Source organism: Rattus norvegicus, chromosome 5 (genome assembly GCF_021556685.1).
Source record: "Rattus norvegicus strain SHRSP/BbbUtx chromosome 5, alternate assembly SHRSP_T2T, whole genome shotgun sequence".
Lineage (NCBI taxonomy): Eukaryota > Metazoa > Chordata > Mammalia > Rodentia > Muridae > Rattus > Rattus norvegicus.
In genome coordinates this window covers 141,312,818-141,337,770 of record NC_141538.1, presented here as the reverse complement: position 1 = coordinate 141,337,770, position 24,953 = coordinate 141,312,818, and the positions used below count along the sequence as shown (strand labels likewise).

The following is a 24,953-nucleotide window of genomic DNA, read 5'->3' as shown; positions in this document are numbered from 1 at the left end:
GTCTCAGAGAAACACATCCCAAGCAGTCTATCCCTTGACCACATCATGGATTCTTCCATCTGCACAACAAATTTGATAACCAACTTAAATCAACAAAATAGCAGCTGTACTACTGATGAAGCCACTACACAACCTTCACCCAGTGTCTAACTAACCAGCTACCCACCTCTCCAGACCCTCTCCCTCATGTCTCAACCAAGCCCTCCTGCACAGTACCTGTTACTCAGACTGGACAGTCATTCAGTGGAAGTGACCCAGGAGAGGGAGGCCTTGAAACATCGCTCCCTGAGGCTATACCACGCTTTCTAAGCAATAAGGAAGGCTGAGGTCAATATGGTCTTTTCTCTGCTCAGCATTGGCAGCTCCACCCAGGTCCACCTGCAGACGGAAAACTGCCATGCAGAGCATCCTCTCATGCTGCAAGGACTCTGCACCTGTATCTTCCAGGTCCTCTCCAAAGGCATCCATCGCTCAGTCTCTCAGCTCTTCCACAGTCCAGACGTGGCCACGAACAACACTTCTGTGAGTGCCCTCAGCCTGTACAGCAGCAGCCCAAATTCCTAGGCAATGACAGTGATGGCATCTAGGAGCTTGTGGGCACCAAACGCAAGACCAGACAGCTGCTGGACAGTTTGTCTCAGACACCTGCCTTGTCCTTCTTGGTACTGCCTATGTGCCAAGTGGAAGAAAATACTGATAACAAAAGCTGGAATTTCACATAAAATCTCCATGGGAAAAGTTCTCGTAGTAAGTAGTGAGAGATATCTTAGGCCAGGCATTTCATGCACACCTGTAATCCTAGCACTTAAGAAGTAGAAGAATATGATCACAAGTTTAGGTCAGCCTTGGCTACATAGAAAGACCCTGCCTCAAAACACAAAAATGAGCCAAGTGTGGTGGCATATGCCTTCAAACCCAGTAGTGGTAAGCAGACCTCTGTGAACTCAGGCCAGCCTGGTCTATGCAGGAGTCCCAGGCCAGCCAAAATTACATCATGAGACCCTGTCTCAAAAATTAAATGATATAAGGAGGGGAAGAGGGCAAGGAAAGAAACAGCAAACAACAAAAGGTCCCATGGCCTCTGACCTGACCTTGCAAGTCAGGATGAGGCAGCAGCTGCTGTCCTATACCTTCACTTTATGACCCCCACAGAGAAACTGAATGGCTACCAGAGACTTGCAACAGGCTCTTGGGCCATTGCCTCCAAGACCATAAAGCTGGGTGGTCCATACTCCGATCTACTTTCCTTGGTATCCCTGTATCAAAGAGAAGACCATGCAGGACACGCTGTGGTTCTCGGACTTTACTTACGACCTCACGCTGTGCAGGCTGACAGACAACCTACAGGCAACACTAGACCAAGACAGGTGCAAGGGCAGCTGTGGTCTGACATTCTGCGGCCTGCCAATGGCTGATCTCTGAGGTATAACAGTCCTTCCATTCCCTGCTCCGGGGACTAGCAACCTAAGTTTCCTGTATTTGTGAGGCTTGCATTCAATTCAGGGCCTGAGACCTACAGAGGGCGAGGTAAGGGTAAGCCCAACTTGCCCAAGCCTGGTTCTTTCAGCTACACCTCTGCTGGCTGCTGTCTCTCTAGACTTGCGTCCAGACATCTCCTGCCTCATCTGTCCTCTACCAAAGGGCTCCTTCATGGTCTAAAAAAAAAGTACTTGTTCCCATGAATCCTTCTCTCTGGGCCTGTTATACTTGCAAAACCATGTTTTTGTAGCTTTGATCATCAGCCTCTACAAATAAAACCCGATAGACAAAGACCATGAAAAAACCCAAAAGGTAGAGCCAGGGCTGGAGAGATGGCTCAGCAGTTAGAGCACTTGCTGCTCTTGCAGAGGACCTGGATTTGGTTCTCAGGAGCCATGGGGCAGCTCACAACCAACTGTGGACCCAGTTCCAGGGGATCCAATGCATTCTTTTCACTTCCTTGGGCACTTGGCACATACATGACACACACACAATCAGGGAGCTGAAGGCTCAGCTCAGTGGGGAGCAAGCACTTGTCTAGCACATCCTGGGTTCAGTCCTTAGTGCCACAGACAGAAAAAGAGGAACGAAAATAAAATAACAAAACCCAGAAACAAATTATTTTGTAAAATGCTATTTTGGCCCAGGTTTAGCATATTCATATCTCAGAAACTCTAGTCATGCTTAGAACTTTATTATTTATTTATGTCTAGGACACTTTTTTTCACCAGGTCAAATCAGACTTGTGGCTAAATGCTTTGCATACACCCTCGTGCGCAGCTTCAGTTAGTTTCACTGTGCTAATACAACAGTCAGTCTGGAAACTGAGAACTAAAAAGAAATCTTTCAAAGACAGCAAGCCTCTCTGCTCCACTTCCCTGCTCCCCTGGGAGCCTGGGATGGGAGCACACAGAACTGACTATGAGGGAGACCAGCTGATAGAGCGCTGGCCTACCATGAATGAGGTCATGAGTCAACTCCCCAGCACTACATAAGCGGAGTATGGTGGTGCAGGCCTGCTATCACAGCACTCTAAGACAGGAGAACAGAAGTTCAGAGTCATCCTAGACCACCACATAAGGAATTCAAAGCCTGCCTGGGTTAGAGACCCTATTTAAAAAAGAAAAAGAATGTGATAACTCGGTTTCTTTGTGACGTCTGGAATGTTCTTAAATTTTACAGTTTAGGGAGGAAAGATGATTCAGCAGGTGAAGGTGCTTGCTGCCTGATGGCCTGAGCTCAATCACTGGGACTACTGTGGTGAAGGAAAAAGACCCCGCAGGCCATCCTCAGACCTACACAGCCGTGCTGCATGCAAACATACGTGGTTCGCACTAATTCAAGGCTCTGAAGAATTTTTTTTTTTTTTTGGTTCTTTTTTTCGGAGCTGGGGATCGAACCCAGGGCCTTGCGCTTCCTAGGCAAGCGCTCTACCACTGAGCTAAATCCCCAACCCCTGAAGAATTTTTTAAACACTTAATTAGAGGTTTAAGTCGGTCAATTAGCTATCATAACTGACTTGTCACAACATACATTCAGTAATAAGCCCATTACATGTCAGACATGAAGGACGCAAAGAAGATTAAGAAAAGTTCCTGCTCTGATCTCAATGACTCCTGGGAAGCTGAGCAGAAGGACTACATGTTCAAGACCAGCCTGGACAACCTAAGAGGGACAGAGGTAGCAAGGAAGGAAGGAAAAGAAGAAACAGAAAAGCAAGATTGAGGATGTAATCAGTGGTTCAATGCTTACCCAACTCTTGTCTAACGCTCCCTACAAAAAAAGGGTTCCTAGTCTCATTGAAGTCAAATCTTAATTTAAAAGGGGGAGGGGGGCTGGGGTGGAGGGAGGCTATGACAGGAGGAATGTTGTGAGATCAAGACTAGCCTGACTGCACAGTGAAGTCTAAGATAGCTTGGGCTAGAGAGTAGGGCATTTTAAAAATAAAATGTTTAGGGCAGGAGAGATGGCTTACAGCAAAGAGAGCCCGCTCTGTAGCCATGAGGATCCAGCTGCAAGGAGCAGAAACACAGGGTGAGTGCGGCTCCCTCACTTGGTTCTTTTCTTCCAAGTTACTGACCCTTTAGACCTCACTTCCTTCCCACTCCACATCAGATCCTGAAGTCCTTCAACCATTCTTCCCTCCTCAGATTAGACTTAGCTAAAAGACCACAGCCTGGGTTTTACAGACCGATGCAGCCACCACCTGTCTTTTGTGATTGTTGCCCCCACTGTCCAGTACTATGTGGATGTCACTTACTGAGGTCACCTACCTGCCAAATACAACACCGCTCACTCAACTTTCAGAACCAGTTCCAGAAAGTCTAATACGCTACTGCTGAGCACTCCAGCGTGGGAACTGCTCTCCTCTGACACTCCAGTAGCACCATTTCCTCATCTCACTAGCCCTTCCTCTGTCTCAGGCAAGCCACTCATCTCTTAGCCATGCCTACCACATGAATACTGTTGACAGATGCCTGACTTTAGGCATGTGCCTGCCATTTCAGCAACCTCTGTGGATACCCTGGTGTCTACACTTATTTGTGCTGACAATTCCCAAGCCCACATCTGCAGTCTGTGTCTACCTTGTGGCACCAGACCTGTGGATGGATCTGAACATTTCCCTCTCAGTGAAAACTGTCCAGAGTACAACAAAGGCATTAACAGTACAGGGCTCTGACTGCCTGACCAAGGCTCCAGCTCTGCCACTCACTAGACATGAGCTTAGACAAGTTAACCCTACCGTGCCTCAGACTCTCCACTTACAAGTAAGGGTGATCTTACACCTACCCTCAGAATTCTTGTCACAGTGAGATGATTCACATAAACAAAAGCACAGCGACTAGGGCCATTCTTTAGAGTGCCAATAAAGCTTAGTCAGTCAACTAGCTAGGGCTATGCCTCCTTCCTCTATCACCATCATCACCCAAACAGGCCCCTGAAACCAGACATGCCGTAAACTGAGCCTGTCACCCTCTCCTGTGTCTGAGTGAACCACCCAGGTAATAAACCGAAAACTAGGATTCCTAGTCCCTGTTTCCCCTCATATTCCCTATCTACCTCAACTTTCATCCATGACCGTTTTTATTTACTTATTTACTTATCTATTTTTTGAGGCAGGGTCTCTGACTCTGACTATGTAGCCCTGGCTAGCCTGAACTAGTCTATGTAGACCAGGCTGGTCTCAAATGTTCAGAGATCCATTTGTCTCTGCCCCATAAGTGCTGAGAGTAAAGTTGTGTAAATTACCATTACACCCAATTCATACTAATTTTAAAAAATATCTCGGGGTTGGGGATTTAGCTCAGTGGTAGAACGCTTGCCTAGGAAGCGCAAGGCCCTGGGTTCGGTCCCCAGCTCTGAAAAAAAGAACCAAAAAAAAAAAAATCTCACCAGGCCAGTGAGATAGCTCAGAGGGAAAGGATATTTGCCACCAAGCCTGGTGACAGTGTGAGCTCTGGGGGATGGGAAGGGAAGGGTGGACATATGCAGATGAAAGGAAGAAAATTTCTTTAAAGAATAATTGGTACCAGAAAGAAACTGTTTGATTTTATCTATTTAGGTTTGTCAAGACGGTTTCTGTGTGTGTAGCCTTAGCTGCCCTGGAACTCACTCTGTAAAACAGGCTGGCCCTCAACTCACAGAGATCCACCTGCCTCTGCCTCCTGAGTGCTGGGATTAAAGGAGTGTGGGTGGCACTGCTGCCCGGTTTGTCTTACTGTGTAGCCTTGACTGACCGGTGCACCCGATGTGGACCATGACCTCCTCCATCTTGGCTATGCATGGGGCTCACCACTGCTGGGTTACAGATTTAGGCCAACAGTTCCACCTAGAGACCTACTTCCTTTCACCAAATTAACTAAGCAGATGCTCAACAGAGGAAGTGCTGACCCTCAGCTGACGTCACTTTCTTAAGAGGTTAACTTTTGGCATTTACAACTACTCTTGGTTAGAAAGAATGAGTGTGCTACAGAATCATGGCAATCGGGCCTCTTAGCTTTATTTAGCAGAAATTCAGCTAAAGGACTGTGCAGCAGTTAACAGCCAGCACTGCTCTAGCAGGGGACCTGAATTCAGTCCCAGCATCTACAGTAGTGGCTCACAACACCCTCTCAAGTCCAGCTCCAGGGGACCCAATACCCTCTTTCTGGCCTTCAAGGGTGCCTGTGTTCACATGCCAGTGCATGTACTCACATGGACATAAGTACACATAATTAAAAGTAAATCTCTGAGTGATCTGTGTGCAGATGAAGATGCCCAGGCCAGGCCTGCTGTCCTATCTGATGGTTTACGTGGTATCTGAGGAGCCGCATAACTTGGGAGTGAGTGTCTGTGTCTGGGACGGCAGTTCTGTACACAGTGAAAAGGGGCAGACTTTAAGTTTTGGCTTCCTTACCCAGCTGGAGCCTTCATTTGACAGGTTAAAGAGCTAATTTTTACTTTTGCCTTAAGTTTCCTCATCTGTAAAGTGAAGATAATGAAGGCATCTACATTCTTCATTGAGTATTCTGATGAGTTAATATATGTAAAGTGTTTAGAACAGTGCCAGCAGACAGTAAGTACTACATTAATTGACTGACATTATATTTAATATATTTAATTACTGGTGATTAAACATGATTTTCCTTGGCTCCTGGAGGTGAGCCCCCTGGCAAGTGTTTGAAAGGAAAGAACCACAGTGTACCCGAGCAAAAGTGTAGCTGGCCTCGGAGGGTTGGCGGTCAGAGGGTGACTTCGGAAGTTGGGTTTTCTCCTTCTACCACGTGGTTGTCTGGGGGATCAAAACTCAGGCCTTCAGGCTTGATGGCGATTCGACAGCCTGAGGAATGAAGCTATTCTAAAAGACTGCTGTGCCCTTCCTACTGGCCCAGAGTCTATACTGATCTCTGAGGAACTGGAATTTCCCCAGAAATCTCATGCTGGGAAAAGGAAAGTGTTGAACCCTAGTGACATTAGATAAGGAACTAAGGAAGACACTTCACAGAGTTCTTGTCAGACCACCCAGCATGAGAGACTGGAGCTGAGACAGTGCTGCAACTCCACACCATGACCAGGATGTTGACCTTACACACTACTTAAACCTAAACGTTAGGTCAAAACCACAAAGATGAACAGGGTTGGAGTGAGATGTTACTGGACCCTTTCTTTACCTGTTCTTCTTACCAGTGTGGCAACAGTGAACACACCTGCTTTCCACACTGTCCACCTTGCTTGCCTGCCTAGCTGGCTTATTAAAGATGGGTGGTAGTATACACCTTTGACAGAGCACTTACTCGGGAGCTAGAGGCAGGCCGATCTCTGAGTTCAAGGCCAGCCTGATTTATATAGAGTACGCTAGGCTATATAGTAAGACTCTATGAATGAATGGATGGAATGAATGAATGAATGAATGAATGGCAGGTGTCTAAACCCAACGGTGAGGGATACCATGGCTCAGGCTCTATCTGACCCTAATACCTCCAACAACAGAAAGGGCTTTAGAGCTGGAGAGATGGCTCAGAGGTTAAGAGCACTGTCTGCTCTTCCAGAGGTCCTGAGTTCAATTCCCAGCAACCACATGGTGGCTCACAACCACCTATAATCAGGTCTGGTGCCCTCTTCTGGCCTGCAGGCATACATGCAGGCAGAAAGCTGTATGATGTATACATAATAAATAAATAAATATTGGGGGGAAAAAGGGGGCTTTAAACACTGAGACAATGTAGGAACTTTAAAGCCTAAAATATTTACTAATGGCTATCAACAAAATATTGACAGCTGCTGCTCTAAGCCCAGCACATGTTCCTATTCTAACATAGCCAAAGGGGAAGATGAAACCCAAAGAATCCAGTTATAGAGTAGCAGGGCTGAAAGCCAAGTTCAGCTTTCCAAGTACACAAACATGTCTACCAGGTAAGAGGAAGACCTCGGAGTAACAACAAACTGTACATTAAAGATACTGCTTTGGAAGTTTGCTGTCAACAGTTACTCACACACTTGCTAATTGCTGTAACCCAGAGCAGTGCTTTTGACACCTTCCAATGACCTTTGTGCCCCTAATGTACAGCACAGGTTCAGAACCACATTCAAGTGGTAAGATATAAACAAGGAGACAGGAAGATCGGGGAAATGGCTCTATAAATAAAGCATACAAGCAAGAGGAACAGAGTTTCAATTTCCAGAACTCACATAAAGGCAGTGCAGAAGTGTGCAGCAAAGATGGGACTCTGAGGACTGGAGAGGTGGCTCAGAGGTTAAGAGCACTGACTGCTCTTCCAGAGGTCCTGAGTTCAAATCCCAGCAACCACATGGTGGCTCACAACCATCTGTAATGAGATCTGATGCCCTCTTCTGGTGTGTCTGAAGACAGCTACAGTGTACTCATATATGATAAATAAAAAATAAAATATTTTAAAGATGGGACTCTGAGCAAGCTAGCTACCTAGAGGAGCCAGAATGGGCAAGCTCCAGGCTCAGCAGAGGACCCTGGCTCAAGAAGTAAAAGGGATGAAAAGACCCAACATCAACTTCGGGCCTCCAAACTTAACACACATATTAACAATATACATACTGCAAACACATATACATGCAAAGAAAGGGGGGGGGAGAAAGAGGGAAAGGAAGGCAAGAGAGTTGATAAAGAAGTCCTCACGGTCACCTGCAACTGCCTACAAGAATGTTCAGAGAACCTTGTGGTGGTTTGAATAAGAATGGCTCTGTAGGCTCATATATTTTAATGTTTGGTCATTAGGGAGTGTAGATGTTCAACAGAGATTAGATGTGGCCTTGTTAAAGGAAGTGTATCACTGGGGATGGGCTTTGAGGTTTCAGATGCTAAAGCCAGGCCCCCAGTACCTGTCTGTCTCTTTCTCTTTCTCTCACTGCCTATTGATCAAGATGTAGAACTATCAGCACCTTCTCCAGCATCATGCCTGCCTGGCATGCCATCATGTTTCCTGCCTTGCTGATAATGAACTAAACTTCTGAACTAAAAGCCAGCCCCAATTAAATGCTTTCCTGTGTAAGAGTTGCCTTGGTCATGGTGTCTCTTCATACCAATAGAACACTGACCAACAAGGATGGGAAGGAAAATCGGTAGGGTAGGGGAGCCCTAGCCTTTTTTTTTTTTTTGAAGATCACTAATACAGCCTGGTCCAAATGGATCCTCCTGTGGAAGCCTCCAAATGCTGGGATTACAGATGTGAGTGAGCCCTGTAAATCCGCTAATTCAGAAGGATCTAAACATCAGTATACAATAGCTGTAAATTCTTTTTAAAAGAATATTAAACAGAGGAAGACTCCTCCATTGTTTGTGGGATTGCAGACTGGTACAACCATTCTGGAAATCAGTCTGGAGGTTCCTCAGAAAATTGGGACATTGAACTACCTGAGGACCCAGCTATACCTCTCTTGGGCATATACCTAAAAGATGCCCCAACATATAAAAAAGACACGTGCTCCACTCTGTTCATAGCAGCCTTATTTATAATAGCCAGAAGCTGGAAAGAACCCAGATGCCCTTCAACAGAGGAATGGATACAGAAAATGTGGTACATCTACACAATGGAATATTACTCAGCTATCAAAAACAATGACTGTATGAAATTCATAGGCAAATGGAGGGAACTGGAAAATATCACCCTGTGTGAGGTAACCCAATCACAGAAAAACACACATGGTATGCACTCATTGATAAGTGGCTATTAGCCCAAATGCTTGAATTACCCTAGATGCACAGAACACATGAAACTCAAGACGGATGATCAAAATGCGAATGCTTCACTCCTTCTTTAAAAGGGGAACAAGAATACCCTTGGCAGGGAATAGGGAGGCAACACATGTGGCCCATACATATACAGCCACCCAATTAGACAAGATGGATGAAGCAAAGAAGTGCAGGCCGACAGGAACCGGATGTAGATCTCTCCTGAGAGACACAGCAAGAATACAGCAAATACATAGGCGAATGCCAGCAGCAAAGCACTGAACTGAGAATGGGACTCCCGTTGAAGGAATCAGAGAAAGGACTGAAAGAGCTTGAAGGGGCTCGAGACCCCATATGAACAACAATGCCAAGCAACCAGAGCTTCCAGGGACTAAGCCACTACCCAAAGACTATACATGGACTGACCCTGGGCTCCAACCTCATAGGTAGCAATGAATAGCCTAGTAAGAGCACCAGTGGAAGGGAAAGCCCTTGGTCCTGCTAAGACTGAACCCCCAGTGAACGTGACTGTTGGGGGGAGGGCGGTAATGGGGGGAGGATGGGGAAGGGAACACCCATATAGAAGGGGAGGGGGAGGGGTTAGGGGGATGTTTGCCCGGAAACCGGGAAAGGGAATAACAATCGAAATGTAAATAAGAAATACTCAAGTTAATAAAGAAAAAAAGAAAAAAAAGAATATTAAACTACAATAATATGTAAATTATAAGTTTGTAAGACCAAAATATAAAAGAGGAAGGGGTGGGGAATGGGAGCATGTAACTAACTAAAACTCTAATGCACAAGCCAATACCAACTAGGTATATGGGAATATCTCTATGGGTTCCAGCTTTGGGGAATCAAAGTGGGATGATAAGAAGTTCAAGACGAAGCTATAGTCAGGGACGATAAGAAGTTCAAGATGTAGCTACAGTCACTTTGAGGCCTGCTTGAGTTGCATGAGACACTACCTCGAAAGCCAGAACCACAACACACTGACACACACACACACCACCAGCACCACCACCACCAGAACACCAAGCATAAGACCCAGAAAGGTTTTACAAATCAGTAAATATACAAATGAAAACCATTATATAGAGGTGAGCACAGTAAGAATAGGAAATTCATCAGGGCATAGTGGCACACACCTTTAATCCCAGCACTTGGGGGGCCCAGGCGGGCAGAGCTTTGTGAGCTGAGGCCAGCCTGGTCTACAGAGCAAGCTTCAGGGCAGCCAGGGTTATTATACAGAGAAGCAAGGCTCAAAACAAACAAACAAACAAACAAACAAACAAACACCTAACTAACAGAAAGAACAGAGAATTCAAAAGCAGAAAAACAGGAAAGGCCAATTACTCTTGAAAAGGTAACTGGTCCCATTAGAAAAAGGAGGAGGAGGAGGAAGAAGGCAGGCAGGCAATTTGTTTATGGAACTAAAAAAAGAAGAAGAAAAGAAAGAAAAAAGTTTCAAACATAGTAGTGATGTATCAGAATGTAACACTTGTAATTCACCAACAAAAAGACATATAACCATTTAAAAAATAAGCAGCCAAGGCTGCCTGGGGAGGGTCAGGCTTCTGAGTTTGGCAATAGCAAGGATGAAACAGGAGGATACCTACAACTTTGAGACCAGTCTGAGCTATTCAGTTCAAAGCTAGCCTAGGCTACCTATGAAGATCAAACAAATACAATGAAGGGCTACCTACCTCTCAGTGGGATACAGAACTTGCCTGACATGTATGAGACCGTGAGCTCCCGCACACTGGAGTTTATAGTTCAGCACTAGAGCACTCAGCTAGCATGGGTTCCACCCCCATCACTGGGGGAAAGGACAACAAAACCATCAATAGTCACTAGAGATCTAGAAATCAAAACTGAAGAACTGCATTTTAAAAATTAAACTTTACCTGGGTAGAGATCAGAAGACAATTTCCGAAGTCAGTATTCTCCTTCCATCACATGTGTCCCTGGGATCAAACTCAAGTGGTCAGGCTTCTGACCACTCACTGAGCCATCTGTTTGGACATAGTGTGCTTTAAAAAAAAATTTTTTTTTTGGAGCCAGGGTCTCACTATGTGACTGTCCTGTAAGTCACTATGTAGACCAAGCTGGCATCAAACTCAAGTGATCTGCCTCTGCCTCCCCAAGTGCTGGAATTAAAGGTCTGTATCAATACACTCAGCTTTAAATAACAGTTTTAAAAGAAAAACAACAAGTGTTAGAGACGATATGGAGAGACTGGTATCTCTTTACACTACTGGTGGGAATGTGAAATGGTGTGGTCATGTGGAAAAGCCAGAAAGTTCCTCACAGGTAAACACATAATTACCATATGACCTAGCAATGTAGGTATATACCCCAAAACTGGGAGTGCGGTGTAATTTAAAAAGGTACTCAAACTCATGTGCACACTTGTGCATGGCTTAACATAAACAGGAGAAGAGAAAGCTGACTGGAAGCTCCTGGCTGCTGGGGAAACTGCTTAATAGGGAATGGGACTTTTTTTCTAGGGTGAGAACGTTTTATAACCAGGTAAAAGTATTGGTTCACGTAACATTGAGTTATACCACAGAATTGCTCGCTTTAAAAGAATTATTTTTATGTGGAATTTAAATAACCTCAATTTTAATAAACAACCCAATAGAATTCCCCTTAGGTCTGGGGATGCAGCTCAGTGGAAAAGCGCATTCCAGGCAAATATGAACCCAGGGTGAATCCCTGGAACCACAAACAAACAACAAAAAAGAGAGCACAGCAGACACAGAACTGTACACAACAAACAATACACTTGGATCAGGAAGATGGCCAGGTGGTAAGGTGTTTGTAGCCAAATCTGACCTAAGTTCAATCTCACATGATGGAAGGATAGGAGGCTGTCATCAGAACGCACGCACACACACGCGCACACGCGCGCGCGCGCACGCACACACACACACACACACACACACACACACACACACACACACACACCCCACAACTATCTAGGAAACCCAGGAACCTAGACTGCCACAGTGAATCCATCAATTATGTCGGTCATAACTAAAACAGGATGGGGACTGGGAATTGAATGTGGTGGCGCACACCTCTAATAGTGTTTGGGGAAGCTTAGGCAGGAGGATGACAGTTCTGACCAGCATATGCACTTGCAAGCATGCTTGCCCTCTCACACACACTTTCAGGTGTGAGCAAAGGGGGCTTATTACTAACTTGTGACTAGAAATACAGCTGCATACAGCACTGCAGCTGACAATTCTGGATCTCAAAGAAGTAATCACTGAGACTACTTTTCACATGATAAGTTACACTGAAATAAATATAAACAATGAGGTGATTTGTTCCCCCTACCAACTTCCTCACTTTCTAAAATAGGGTCTCAAGTAGCCCAGGCTAGTCTCAAACTCAGTATGTAGTCAAGACTGACCTGGAACTCCTATTCTTCTATCTCCACTTCTAGAGGGGAGGGGTTACAGGCATACGCCTATAACATCTGGTTTACTGTGGTCCTGGGAATGGAACCCAGAGCTTCGTGCTCATCCTAGGCAAGCATTCTACCTGCTAATGCTGCATCCTGAGCCAAACTGTTGCTTTCAGCTTTTTGTTTATTTGGGGTTTTCGTTATTGCATGTTTGCTGGTTGGCTTGGTTTTGGTTTTTTACATATTTTTTATTATCATGAGTGTGTGTGACATGTATGTACATCTGTGTGTGGTCAGAGGAGACTACAGAGTGTGTCTGTTTTGTTTCATCCAGCTTGTCCTATATCTTACATCACTATGATACGCTGAGAACTTGTAAAGTGTCAGAGGCATGAGCCAGGTCCTGATCTGTGGATGTGGACTTTGTCCACTAATGTCACTCCTCTGGTTCAGGATCCGGTTTAGAATACCACATTGTATTTAATGATATGTGTCTGTCCTTGGTCTCCTTGAGGCAGACAGTCTTCAGTGTTTCTTTATCGTCACTTCCTTGACTCTTGTGAAGGGCACTGGTCAGTTCTTTTCTTGAACATCCTTCCATTTGAGTTTTGGTTTCTGAGAACTAAAGTGGTGATACCATCCGTTCTCACAGCATTTCATCAGGAATAATCCACACGAGTTATTACTGATGGTGTGAGCTCTGCTCAGGAAAGACTGCATTTGTTTTGTTATTCTCTTTCCACACTGCTTTGCCCTTCCACTTCAGTAACGACAGCATCTTATTCAAACTCCTTAAAAATGAGTAGCCACAACTGTCCCTCATTGAATGGGAGAGGAATTACAGCCTTACTTCCTGAATGGATGGATGTCGGCAGGGGGGCTTGCAGAAAGATGCTAAGAACAGGACAGTGGTATTGGGAATGGTAGCACGTGCCTGAAATCCCAGTACTCTGGAGACTGAAGCAAGAGCACTGTGCATTTGAGGCTATCCTGGGTGACAGAGTTAGGCTCTATCTTACAAAACCAACAAAACAGTGGGTGAGAGTGGTTACCACAGAGCCTGATGATCTGAGTTCAAGCCCTGGAACCTGCAGAAAACCAACTCCAAGTCCTCCATGGACCTCCCCATATGTGCACTGGGGCATGTTTGTAAACACAAAATACAGATACACATACACAAAATAAATACAAATTAAAATTCTAGAAAGAAAGCTCTTTCCACAGCTCTGGTTAAGATGGTGCCATAGAAAGACAAGAAGCCTAAGAGACCAACTTGGTGGTGTGATGGGAATGCTCAACAGTTTCTATGGGCAAGGCTAAAGCTGATGGCAAAACTGGAAATCTCAGGAATATTGTTCTCATTGAAGGCTTAAAGAACAAAATCACAGTTTTTTTCTGAGAAACAGCTCTAAAAGGCATCTGAAACACCTTACCAAGAAATGCTTTAGAAGAGTCTTGGCATCTGACAATGAGATCATTACCTTCATTATTTCCAGACTAGTGGAGATAAGCTGGACAAAGTCTGAGGACCATTTGGCCTTTGTCCTTTAATACAATGCAAGTATACTACATAAGGAAACCTACAAACAGATGACCAGTCTATCAGGAAATCAAAATCATTGTACTCTTAAAAAACTCTAAGAAAAAAGAAATGTTTAACTGTTTCTGCCATGCAGGCAAGTGCTGCAGAACCCAGGCGGGCCACGCCTCTGACCCGCTCTCCACTCAGCTGCCAGAGTCAGTCTCACTTCCCTGATGAAACCCCAAACCTTCATGGTGTGGCTTTTAAGGGCTGCCACAATGTGTTCCTAGGGTCTGTGTTTTTAGTTTCACCTCCTACGACTGTCCCTCAAGAATCTTTTTGTGCCAGATGGTCACCAGCCATTCCTGAAAGTATAAAAGGATATGCGCTTTTAAGGAGAGAGCTGACAATGCAAAGGCCTTCATTGCAGTATTTTCTTTTTGAAAAATAATTTTTTGAGTTTTTTATTCTATGTTGTAAGTGTTTTGTGTGCATTTATGTATGTGCACATGTGTACTGGTGCAGGAAGAGGGCATTGAGGCCTCTGGAACTGGAATCAGAGACTGTGGTGAGCCATCTCTGACACTTAACTGTCACTGAAGCATCAGGGAGTACCTCAGCTCACAGCCTGAATCTCCAGCCTCCCCTGTGCTAGCCTGTGGCTTCCTATTTAGCTAGTAGTCACTTCTGCTTTCTAACATGGAGGGGTCTCCTTGCAACAGCAAAAAGGGACCATATATGCAGAACCTACACAAAGTAAAACTATATTTAACATGGAAGGAAACCAAGTGAGCTAGAAACCATCACACACACACACACACACACACACACACACACACACACACACATACACACACACGCGCGCACAGACAACCACACACTACATGAGTCAAAAACATCTGACATTTCCTTCTTGGCCTCTTGTCACGTTCAGTCATTTTAGAGACTGTGTCTGCCAGCTGTGATAAAGAGCCTCTGGACAGGCCTGTTTCTCTCCTGGCTAACACGCCTTGTGCCTTTTATCTGAGTCCTATGAAGCCTCTATGAGGCGGCCTCCCCTCTCCTTTCATATCCTTCCCCTGTGCCTCCCGGATCTCCCTTGAGCACTATCAGACAGGCAGACCTTTAGTACAAAACACTGTTCCTAAATTATGTCCCAAAAGCAGACGAAAAGAACACAGAGTTCCACATCTATTAGCTGACACAGAGCCTGCTGACTAGTCAGTCTGCCAAAAGCCGTTTGCTCCTCTCCTATAGCTTTGAGAAAACACAGCAAGAACTGTGCTCCTATGTCTGATATTGCCTCTCCCCAGGACTCGGAGAATTAAGGCATCAGAGATATTTCCTCTCTACAAACCCAGACAGAACGCTTTCTCTCTTCTTAGCCTACACTTGGCAGTCTCTAGTCTCAGGCAAGCAGTATACGTGTTCAGCAACCGCCTTTGTGTTTCACAGTCACTGAAGGTGGTGCACTCTGCCTTGGATTTGCATGCCAGGATGACAACCCAGGCTGAAAGGAAGACCTTCAGTATCGTCTTCCCGCACTGGATCAGACTCTGCAAATGAGTTTGAAGATCCAGATCCAATTTCCAGGTGTGCAGATGTCTTGCAGTATGATCTCTAGGCAGCTCTTTAATCTTTCTGTACCTCAGTTTTTCCATCCTGGAAAGCAGGGATTGTGTTACAACTGGCCTCACCCTGAATTCTGACTCTCACTGCTGAATAAGAATATTTGTTTCTATACATTGAGAAACAGTTGGAGTTTAGAAAAACCATACTATCAGTACAAGGAGTCGCTTCTGTCAGAGCCACACAGAAATGCATGAGAACCCGGAAGTAATCTCTAGGACAGAAAGCCCTCAAAGAGTTGCTCTAATGCCCCACCTCATAAATCATATGCCTAAACTAGAAGCAAAGCAGGACCTTAGGGTGCTAGATGCTCAAGCCACTGTTTATGAGGCTTGCAAGATGAAATCACCACTTCAGACCTGTGTATGCTATCTCACCTCAGTGCTTAAACGTAGCACTCACTCCCTCCCCCTTCCTTTTTTCTGCTGGGATAGCCTCATATTCATGGGAATCCCCCACCTCAGCTCAAGTGCAAGGATTACAGGCATGAGCCTCGTCACTAAAACACTTATTCAATGCTTATCAAAAAAGTATTTCCTAGAAAAGTTAGTGCCTTGTCAAGGTTGCCATGGAATCGCTCTGTCCTAGTTAGGGTCTCTACTGCTATGATAAAGCACCATGACTAAAAATAACTTGGAGAGGAAAGGGTTTATTGCATCTTATAAATTTCATGTCAAACTCCATCACTGAGAGAAGACAGGAACTTAGAGGCAGGGATTGATGCAGACCATGGAGGAATGCTGCTTATTAGCTTGCTCCCCGTTGCTTGCTCAACCTGCTTTCTTATACCACTAAGACCTAAGCCCTCAGACAGCACTGCCCACAGTGAGTTGGGCCCTCTCTCATCAATCAAGAAAATGCACCTCAGGCTAACCTGGTAGGATTATTTTTATGAATGGAGGTTCACCCCAAATGATTCTAGCTTATGTCAAATTGACAAAAAATTACCTAGATAGACCCTATGGTGAAGTTAGGACAAAGAACAGCAGTGCAGAAAGTACAACACGCAAGACAACTGAAAACAAAGGGTTAAGGTTCCAGCTCAGACAGAGCTCTTGCCTTGTGTGTACTGGCCAAGCTCAATCCTTACCACCATCAAGGAAGGAAGGAAGGAAGGAAGGAAGGAAGGAAGGAAGGAAGGAGGGAAGGAAGGAAATGTCTAGTTAGATTTAGTAGCTCAGTGATCTCACACTTCAGACACTGGGAGTTGAAGGAAGAAAGATTAAGGGAATGAAGACAGTTTGGATTATGAGAACCTATGGAAGGAGAGAGGATGGAAGGAAGGTTGACCTAAGACAGTGTTTTACAAGGGGAAATAGATTAGTGAGTATAAGTGCTTGCTGTGCAATCATGAGGACCTAGATTCAGATCCCTGACATGCATGTAAAGGCCAATGGAACAGAACACATCGAAACCCCAGCACTGGATGGAACAGAGATAGGTAGGCTCACTGGTTAGTCCATCTAGCAAATACCAGCAAGCTACAGGTTCAGTGAAAACTATTTAAAATATAGAGGGATCTGGGGTGGTTGTTAAAAACATTTGCTGCTCTTACACAGAACTTGAGTTTGATTCCCAGCACCCACAAGGTGGCTCACAACTGTCTGCAACTCCAGTTCTAGGGGATCCAATGCCCCTCTTCTGACCTCTACAGGCACTGCATGCACAAGGTGCACTGACATAAGCAGACAAAACACTTGCACATTAAAGCAAGCAAGCAAGCAAGCAAGCAAGCAAGCAAGCAAGCAAGCAAGCAAGCAAGCAAGCAGGGTGGTGGCGGCACATACTTTTAATCCCAGCAATGGGGAGGCAGAAGCAAGAGGATCTGTGATTTTCAAGCCAACCCGATCTACAGAGCAAGTTCTAGGATAGCCAGGGCTGTTATATAAATAAACCCTACCTCAAAACAAACAAATCCTTACTACATTAATAATTAAGTGGAGGGCACATGCTATTAATTCCAGCCCTCAGGAGACAGAAGCAGGAGTATCTCTGTGAGTTTGAGTCTACAGAGTCATGCACCCCCTCCCCCATCTAATCTGTGCTCATGTGAAACAAATTTTACAATTTTGTTGAGTTATTGGCACATTTCTAAATATAAACATCCAAGAAGCACCTCTAAATGAAATATTAAAATGTAAAAATAATAGTCATAGAGTCTAGCTACTTGGGAGGCTGAGGGAGAGGATCTCTTGTGCCCATGAATTTAAAATTAGTCTCGATAATATAACCAGACTCCATCTCAAAATATAAACCAATAAAAATAAATTACCACTCATTTTGGAAACTTGAAAAGACCTTCTAATTACCATTCTCCTCTCATCTGTCTTTCATCTGTGGCTGTTAACAAGGAAGTTTCCAGCAGACTGGGCTCCCCACAAGACTGAGTTCCTCTTTTGTCTCAATAAACATCCAACCTGATGCTAAATTCTATTTCTTAGCTATACCAAGTTTCAGCCTCTAATAACACATCCAGTGCCACTAGTCTGCTCAAAACTCCATCTGACACACCTTGACACTGTGAATCTCATTTCTGGTGACTTTTTAAACTATACTTATGGGGGAGGGGAGTTCACGTATGCCACAGAATGTGTATGAAGGTCAAAGGACAACTTTCAGAAGTCAGGTCCCTCCTACCACCATGCTGGCACCAGGGATCAAACTCAGGTCCTCAAGCTTAGCGTCGGGCACTGTTCCTACTGAACCATTTCAAGGGCCCTGTTGTTTTGTTCTCTGAGAAAGGATCTCATGTAGCCCTGGCCTCAAACTCACTATATAGCTGGGAATGGCGTGAACTTCTCGTCCTTCTGCCTCTACTGCCTAAGTGTTGTTGTTAGTTGCACACTGCCAACCAGGCTTCATCTTTTGAATCTTAAAAGATACATTTTAGATCCTGATCAAAATGTAGCATATTCCCATGAGGGATGAGTGGAATATGGGTTAAGAACCACTCTCTGTGACTGAATCCTACAGCTCTTGCATCATCTAAAGAGGAAATCATGAGACATACAGAGAACTGTGCTCAATAACAGATCTACAGACCGTCGGCGTATTTCCTGACCGTTAAGCAGTATCTGCTTTATGCAACTCAGTGTGAAGATTTAGAAGGTGTATTACAAAAGACTCAAGAGGGCACATCAGTTACTCTTACTGCTACTCTAGCAGAGATGAGGGTTCAGTCCTCAGCACCCAAGTGGCAGCTCACACCTACCTTTCACTACAGCTCTGGGGAATCTGAAGCCCTTTCTTGCTTCCATGGACATCCCTACACATCAAACATTCATGCACACAATTTAAATAACGAGAAGTAGCTGAAGCAATGGCTCAGTGGTGAAGAGCACTGGCTGCTGTTCCAGAGGACCAGGCCCGATTCCCAGAGCCTACCAGCTAGTGGCTCATAACCAACTGCTACTCCAGTCCTAAGGGACCCGATGCCCTTTTCTGATTCCACAAACAGTAGACTGTAAGTGGTGCACAAACATACATGCAGGCTAGTCCCAGCACTCAGGACTGAGAGGCAGGCGATTTACGTATGTCCGAGGCCAGCCTGGTCTATAGAGAAACCCTGTCTCAAAAAACAAACTACACAATTAACAACCAAAAAAAAAAAGAAAGAAAAAGAAAGAAAAGAAAAGAAAAGGGGTTGGGGATTTAGCTCAGTGGTAGAGCGCTTGCCTAGCAAGCACAAGGCCCTGGGTTCGGTTCCCAGCTCCAAAAAAAAAAAAAAAAAAAGAAAAAAAATGCAACCAAAACACCTAAAACCGTAATAATTTTAGTTTTTAAAAAAGAGTATAAAGCTGCTAGGTGGTGGTGGCGCACACGTTTACTCCTAGCACTTGGGAGGCAGAGACAGATGGGTCTGAGTTTCAGTCCAGCCTGGTCTACAGAGGGAGTTCCAGGACATCCAGGAATACACAGAGAAACCCTGTCTTGAAAAAGTAAAAATAAAAATAAAATAAAATAAGGGGCATAAAGCTAGGTGTGGCAGCACATACCCACAACCCCAGTGTTTAGGAGGAGAAGGCAGGGAGATGAGGAATCTGGAGTTTAGCTATATACTGAGTTTGAGAGCAGCAGTTCCAGGGGATCCAATTCCCTCTTCTGGCCTCTGCAAGGCACCGCATGCGCGTGATGCACATACATACATGCATAAAATCAAAATAAATCTTTCTTTCAAAAGTAGTACCTCCATTTGAGAAGCTGAAGCAGGCAAGACTGTGAGTTGAGGGCCAGCCTGGGCTACATAGCCTGGGCTACACAGGACTCTGTTTCAAAAAACAAAGCTTCTCCTCCTCCCACTGGGTAAAAACTGAGCTCTAGCTGTAAGAGAGCACAATGGTGAGCAAAGACAGACATGAAGAACTGGATATACCTCTGCATTCAGGCAACAGGACATGGACATTTTATTGCATATTTGCACTCAAAAGTTTAAAAAAAAATCAAAGATCAAAGATCTCCAATTGGGAGCAAGAGGAAATGTTATACACATCCAATATGTTATACATGATCTAGAATTAAAAGCAGTTCAGAATGCTCAAAAATCTTCTGTTTTTCATATATTAATAATTATCAAGGATAAAAGGAATTTAATTCTCAAATTCTAGTCACAAATGTACAATTCTGTATGTGAATGCATGCACCCAAGAACCAGAAGAAGCCATGGTGGGAGTGCAGGGGTCTGAGAGAACTACAGAAGAGGACTTAGAGCCTCCCCTTCCCCACAGGCTAGATCCCAGAAAACACCGAGGCTGCAGAAACCAACAGCTGCCACTTGTCCCTCCTCTGTGCAGTACCAGAGCCTGCTAGAGCCAGAGGGTTCTGAGAACTTTATTTTTCAGCTCCGCAGCTGGGCCAGCCAATCCACTTCATAAACTAACGCAGTCTCAAGCTTGGTCAGAGACGCTTGCTTCTGCAGTGGGCACCAGTCAATGCGGGGACTCATGAGTAACTGGTCAAAGAGCTGACAATAATAGACTGTTAACTGCCCAGCTCTGAACAAGACATCTGTATCAACCCCCACAAGGCTGGGCTGGGGGTGGGGCAGAAGGACAGTTAGAAGAGACATGGCAGGGTCCAGTAGCTAAGAGCACTGGCTGTTCTTTCAGAGGATCCAAGTTCAATTCCCAGCACCCACATGGTGACTCACAACCATCTGTAACCGGTCTGATTCCCTCTTCTGGCTTCTACAGTCACTGCATACTTGTGGTGTGCAGATATACATGCAGGCAAAACACTCACACACATAAAAGAAGGAAGGGAGGGAGGGAGGGAGGGGAATATGGTGAGGTGAGGTCAGCAACTGATGGGTGCTGGGTTGTGGCCACTGCTAAGCTGCCCATCCATCCTCATGCAGGCAGTGCTAATTGGACCCAGTAGGCGTGAATGTGGGAGGTCAGTGCTGGAAGGACCAGAGTCTGTCCTTCTCAAAACAGATTCTGACTCTCAAAACCAGACAAAATGGCGAGCAGCACCTAAGCAATGACACCCAAGGTTATCCTCTGGCCTCTACCCAACATGTCCACACGTCCACAGGCACCTGCACGTACACAAGCACACAAACACAAGATGTGCTCTTTGAGACTACAAGTATGGCTAAATGGTTGCATAACTGTCCTAGCATGCCCTCAGTTTGATCCTTAGCACCAAGAGAAAAAAACAAAAGGTAGCAAATTTAATGAAATCTTCTGTAAAACATGAAAGCTTTACCACACTGTCAGCACTATACAAGTTAGAGTGTCCTAGTGTCCTCCTCTATGACAAGGAACACTAATTTACCTTACACATAGCTATGAGGAAAAACCCATTCCTGAGATTACAGTACCCACTATAGAGAACACCCAACCCTAGTTACCTGAACCAGTTTAATTACTTAAAAAGTCACGTAGGCTAAAATGATTTGCCAGCATAATGACTCATACCTATAATCCCAGCACTCCAGAGGCTGAGGCAGGTGGACTGCTACAAATCTGAAGCCTGTCTGGGCTATAGAGTAGGATCCTATCTCAAGAAAATAACAAAACAAAACAAAACAAACAAGATTACTTCAAATGTGAGTTTGACAGGGACCAGGTTTGCTCTATGAGGAATGATATCTGAGAAAGGTCTGAGCAAGAATGTGAAGCAAGCTGAGTTTAAGCAAGAGCAGGAGGACCAATCCAAAATGATCACATGTTCAGCACTCCTCAGATATCTACCAACACACTTCCCCTTGGATGCCCAGCAAGATCTTCCTGACTTGGAGTTTGGCCATTCTTCCAGGCCCCCAACTCTGAATCCTGCACCACACTTAGCTTCTTCTTTCTGCCACAACCAGAACATCTTCACTAAGCCTCACCAGCCCAGAATTATAGAACACAAGGACTGGAATGGACACTGTTAGTACAGCAACGCCTTATGAAAGCCCTGGGCAAGCGGCCTCCAAAGTCTCAGGGCAAGTGGCTATAATTACACCACACTGGAATTACATCATTTGCTTCTCCCAACCATTATGCACACTGCTTACAAATCCACGTTCCTAGCACACTGCTCTTATCCTGAATTCAGTTCCTGATCCAGAAGACTCTCTGAGACTTCCCTATTGAAGTCTCCTGACTGTCCCACACACATTCTTCACCATTCTAAGTCTGTCTTCGTGTTCCTTCCTACTGCATGCCTTTCCGTTCTTACTTTTTAACACTCCACCTTGTTTCACTTTGGTTTTCTGAGACCAGGTCTCCCTGTGTAGTCCTGGCTGACCTGGAACTTCCTATGTATACCAGGTTGACCTCCAGGACATGGCAGTTCTCTGGCCTCGGCCTCCAAAAGGATCGAGGATCACAGCGTATGCCACCTTGCCCAGCTTCAGGCTCTTCTCTTTTAAAATTCATATTGACCTGTTTGTTTTTTCAGTTTGTGTGTGTGTGTGTGTGTGTGTGTGTGTGTGTGTGTGTGTGTGTGAGTGGAGAGGCCATTGAGGTCAGTGTCAGGGTCTCCCCAGCCTCAGTATGTCTTTAGAGACTTTCCATGACCTTCACTGACTTCTCCCTTCTCAAGAATGCTATAGCATTTAATATCATGAAATCCAGCCCTTGTAGTCTCTTCTGAACCTGCCCACCTGCACAAGCTCTATAAATAGCTCTGTTCACTTATTAGCTCTGCCGTACATCAAGTTTAGCCAGACTAGCATTCCCCAATAGGAGTAGTCTTATCTGAGCGCACGTGCGCATGCACAGACACCCCCCCTACACACACACACACACAGCCACCATAGTTTTCACTGTCACCATATTTTTTTAACACTTGTCATAAGTTGTACTAAGTGCTTGACGTATCACATTTTATTTAATGATCACAAGGTTGAGGTAGTCATCCTAGTTTACCAGAGAAACAAAGGTATCTTTGTTCAAGTAGCATAAGTTGGGGGAAAAAAAAATCAGGCTGAGATTCAAGTTAAACTCTACCCCCTCAGCTGGCACAAAGCAGGCCGCACACACCCATTTGTTGCGGCATCTTACCTTTTAGTATACGCTGATGGTCTTACCATGGAAAAATAAATTACGAGGGTAGAAACCATGTCAGGAGCCTTACGAGGTAAAGTCGGGTAAAGAACTAACCTTTCAGGTTAACTGCCCCTTAGTTTAAGGTTCAGCACCTTTGAACATGCCTAACAGCTGTTGTGACCCTTCTCACATTCGCTCAAAAATGTCACCTACTGTCTAGCACGAATGCTCCTATGTCACTTCTGAGAGTCCTACCTCAAGGAGGACAAAAGGATTAAAAAACAAAAATATAACAAATGAACAAACAAAAACAAAAACCCCTCAGCTTCAGCCAATATTTACCACAATGACTGAGCTTCTGAGCCGCCTCCATGCTCTCCACTGTCACACTCCAATGTCTCACTTACTAAACACTTCTGCCTTGTGACTGTGAGGCAAATGACACTTCTTCCACTTTACAAATAAAATTTTCAAATACAGGGTACTGCTGATCTGAAGTCACGCGGTCAATGGCTGCCTCTGACTGCTCTAGTGCCCAAGAAGACACTCACAGGTGGCATCTGACTTAACTTGGTCTCACTGGGCTAGAATTAAAATTATGGCCAATTTTTGGAATAATTTACATTTATTGAAATTCACCGGATGTCAACCATATACATTCCAATATCTCTCCTCCATTTATCTGCAATGTGCCCACGCACAAGGTCGCTTCATCTCCCCAACCCCCAACATTTTTATCCATAAATGAAACTGTTGGTACTATCTACGAAAGAGTAATGGCCTGAGAAGTTACTCAAGTGATCACAGGACACATGGACATTGTCTGCTACTGGATGGGTACCTCGCAGGTGTGGGTTTCTTTCATCTGGATCCCCATATGCCTCGGGGTTCGCCCACTAAAAGGTGTCCACGAGTCCAGGGCCCGCACGCGACCTCCAGGGTTCCCAGGCCTCGGGGTCAAGCACGCTGCCTTACCTGCATGGAGTCGGCGCTGACGATCTCGCCGCCGAGCCGCTGGCCTAATTGAAGAGCCAGAGTGGACTTGCCAGTGCCAGTAGCCCCGAGAATCACTACAAGTGGCAGTGTTCGTGGCAGGCCTCGGAATCCAGAGCTCACAGGAACCGCTCGTGCTGCAGCCGCAGCCGCCATCTTGAAGGCATCTGAGCATGCGCCGAAGCAGCTGTCCCCATGGCAACAGTCAGTGCGCCGGCGCGGATCTCCGGCTCGAACGGGGGTTGGGAGGGGAGGTGCAGAGGAGGAGGAAGCTGCGGGACAAAGGTACCAAGCTTGGGAGGACCGTGACGTAAGTGCCTTCGACTAGCTGAGATTAGCCCAATGACTTGCTTTCTCAAAGGAGAGATGGCAGCCCATCTAAAATATTTCTGTTACATTGCGTCCAAGCACCCAATTCTTTTTCCTCATAGCATTAATTCAAAGATAAAACTGTATAACTGGCGTCTGGTTTATTGTCTGAGTTCTACCACAGGTTGCTAGTTTCACAAAGACAAGAGGCGCACATTCTGACTAGGTCAATAGTTTATCTCCTTTCCCTGGCACAGGGACCCAATAATGATTAAATGGACAGAAAAACGACTTGCCTGTTTAGCGTTGGCTCTAGTAAGCTCAGAGAGTGGCATTCTTCAAAATCAGGTCTATCCAATTCTCAGTCAAGGGCACGGCTCTAATGTTTTAATTCCACGGTCATTTAGACACAATTAGAAAGCAGAACAAAACTCTCCATTGGCA

General features: G+C 45.1%; 1 protein-coding gene across 10 annotated transcripts in view; it reads right to left on the bottom strand.

Moving 5' to 3' along the window:
• Trit1 (tRNA isopentenyltransferase 1) overlaps positions 1-24,369 on the bottom strand; it is a 43,439-nt gene extending 19,070 nt beyond the window's left edge. For all 10 annotated transcript variants that reach the window (XR_015619875.1, XR_015619874.1, XR_015619876.1 and 7 more), the window contains 1 exon segment: positions 24,183-24,369. Coding sequence is in view for 1 of the 10 variants with exons in the window: in NM_001437036.1 (NP_001423965.1) it covers positions 24,183-24,356 (174 nt within the window). In the remaining 9 variants the exon portion in view is untranslated.
• Positions 24,370-24,953: the final 584 nt, after the last annotated feature.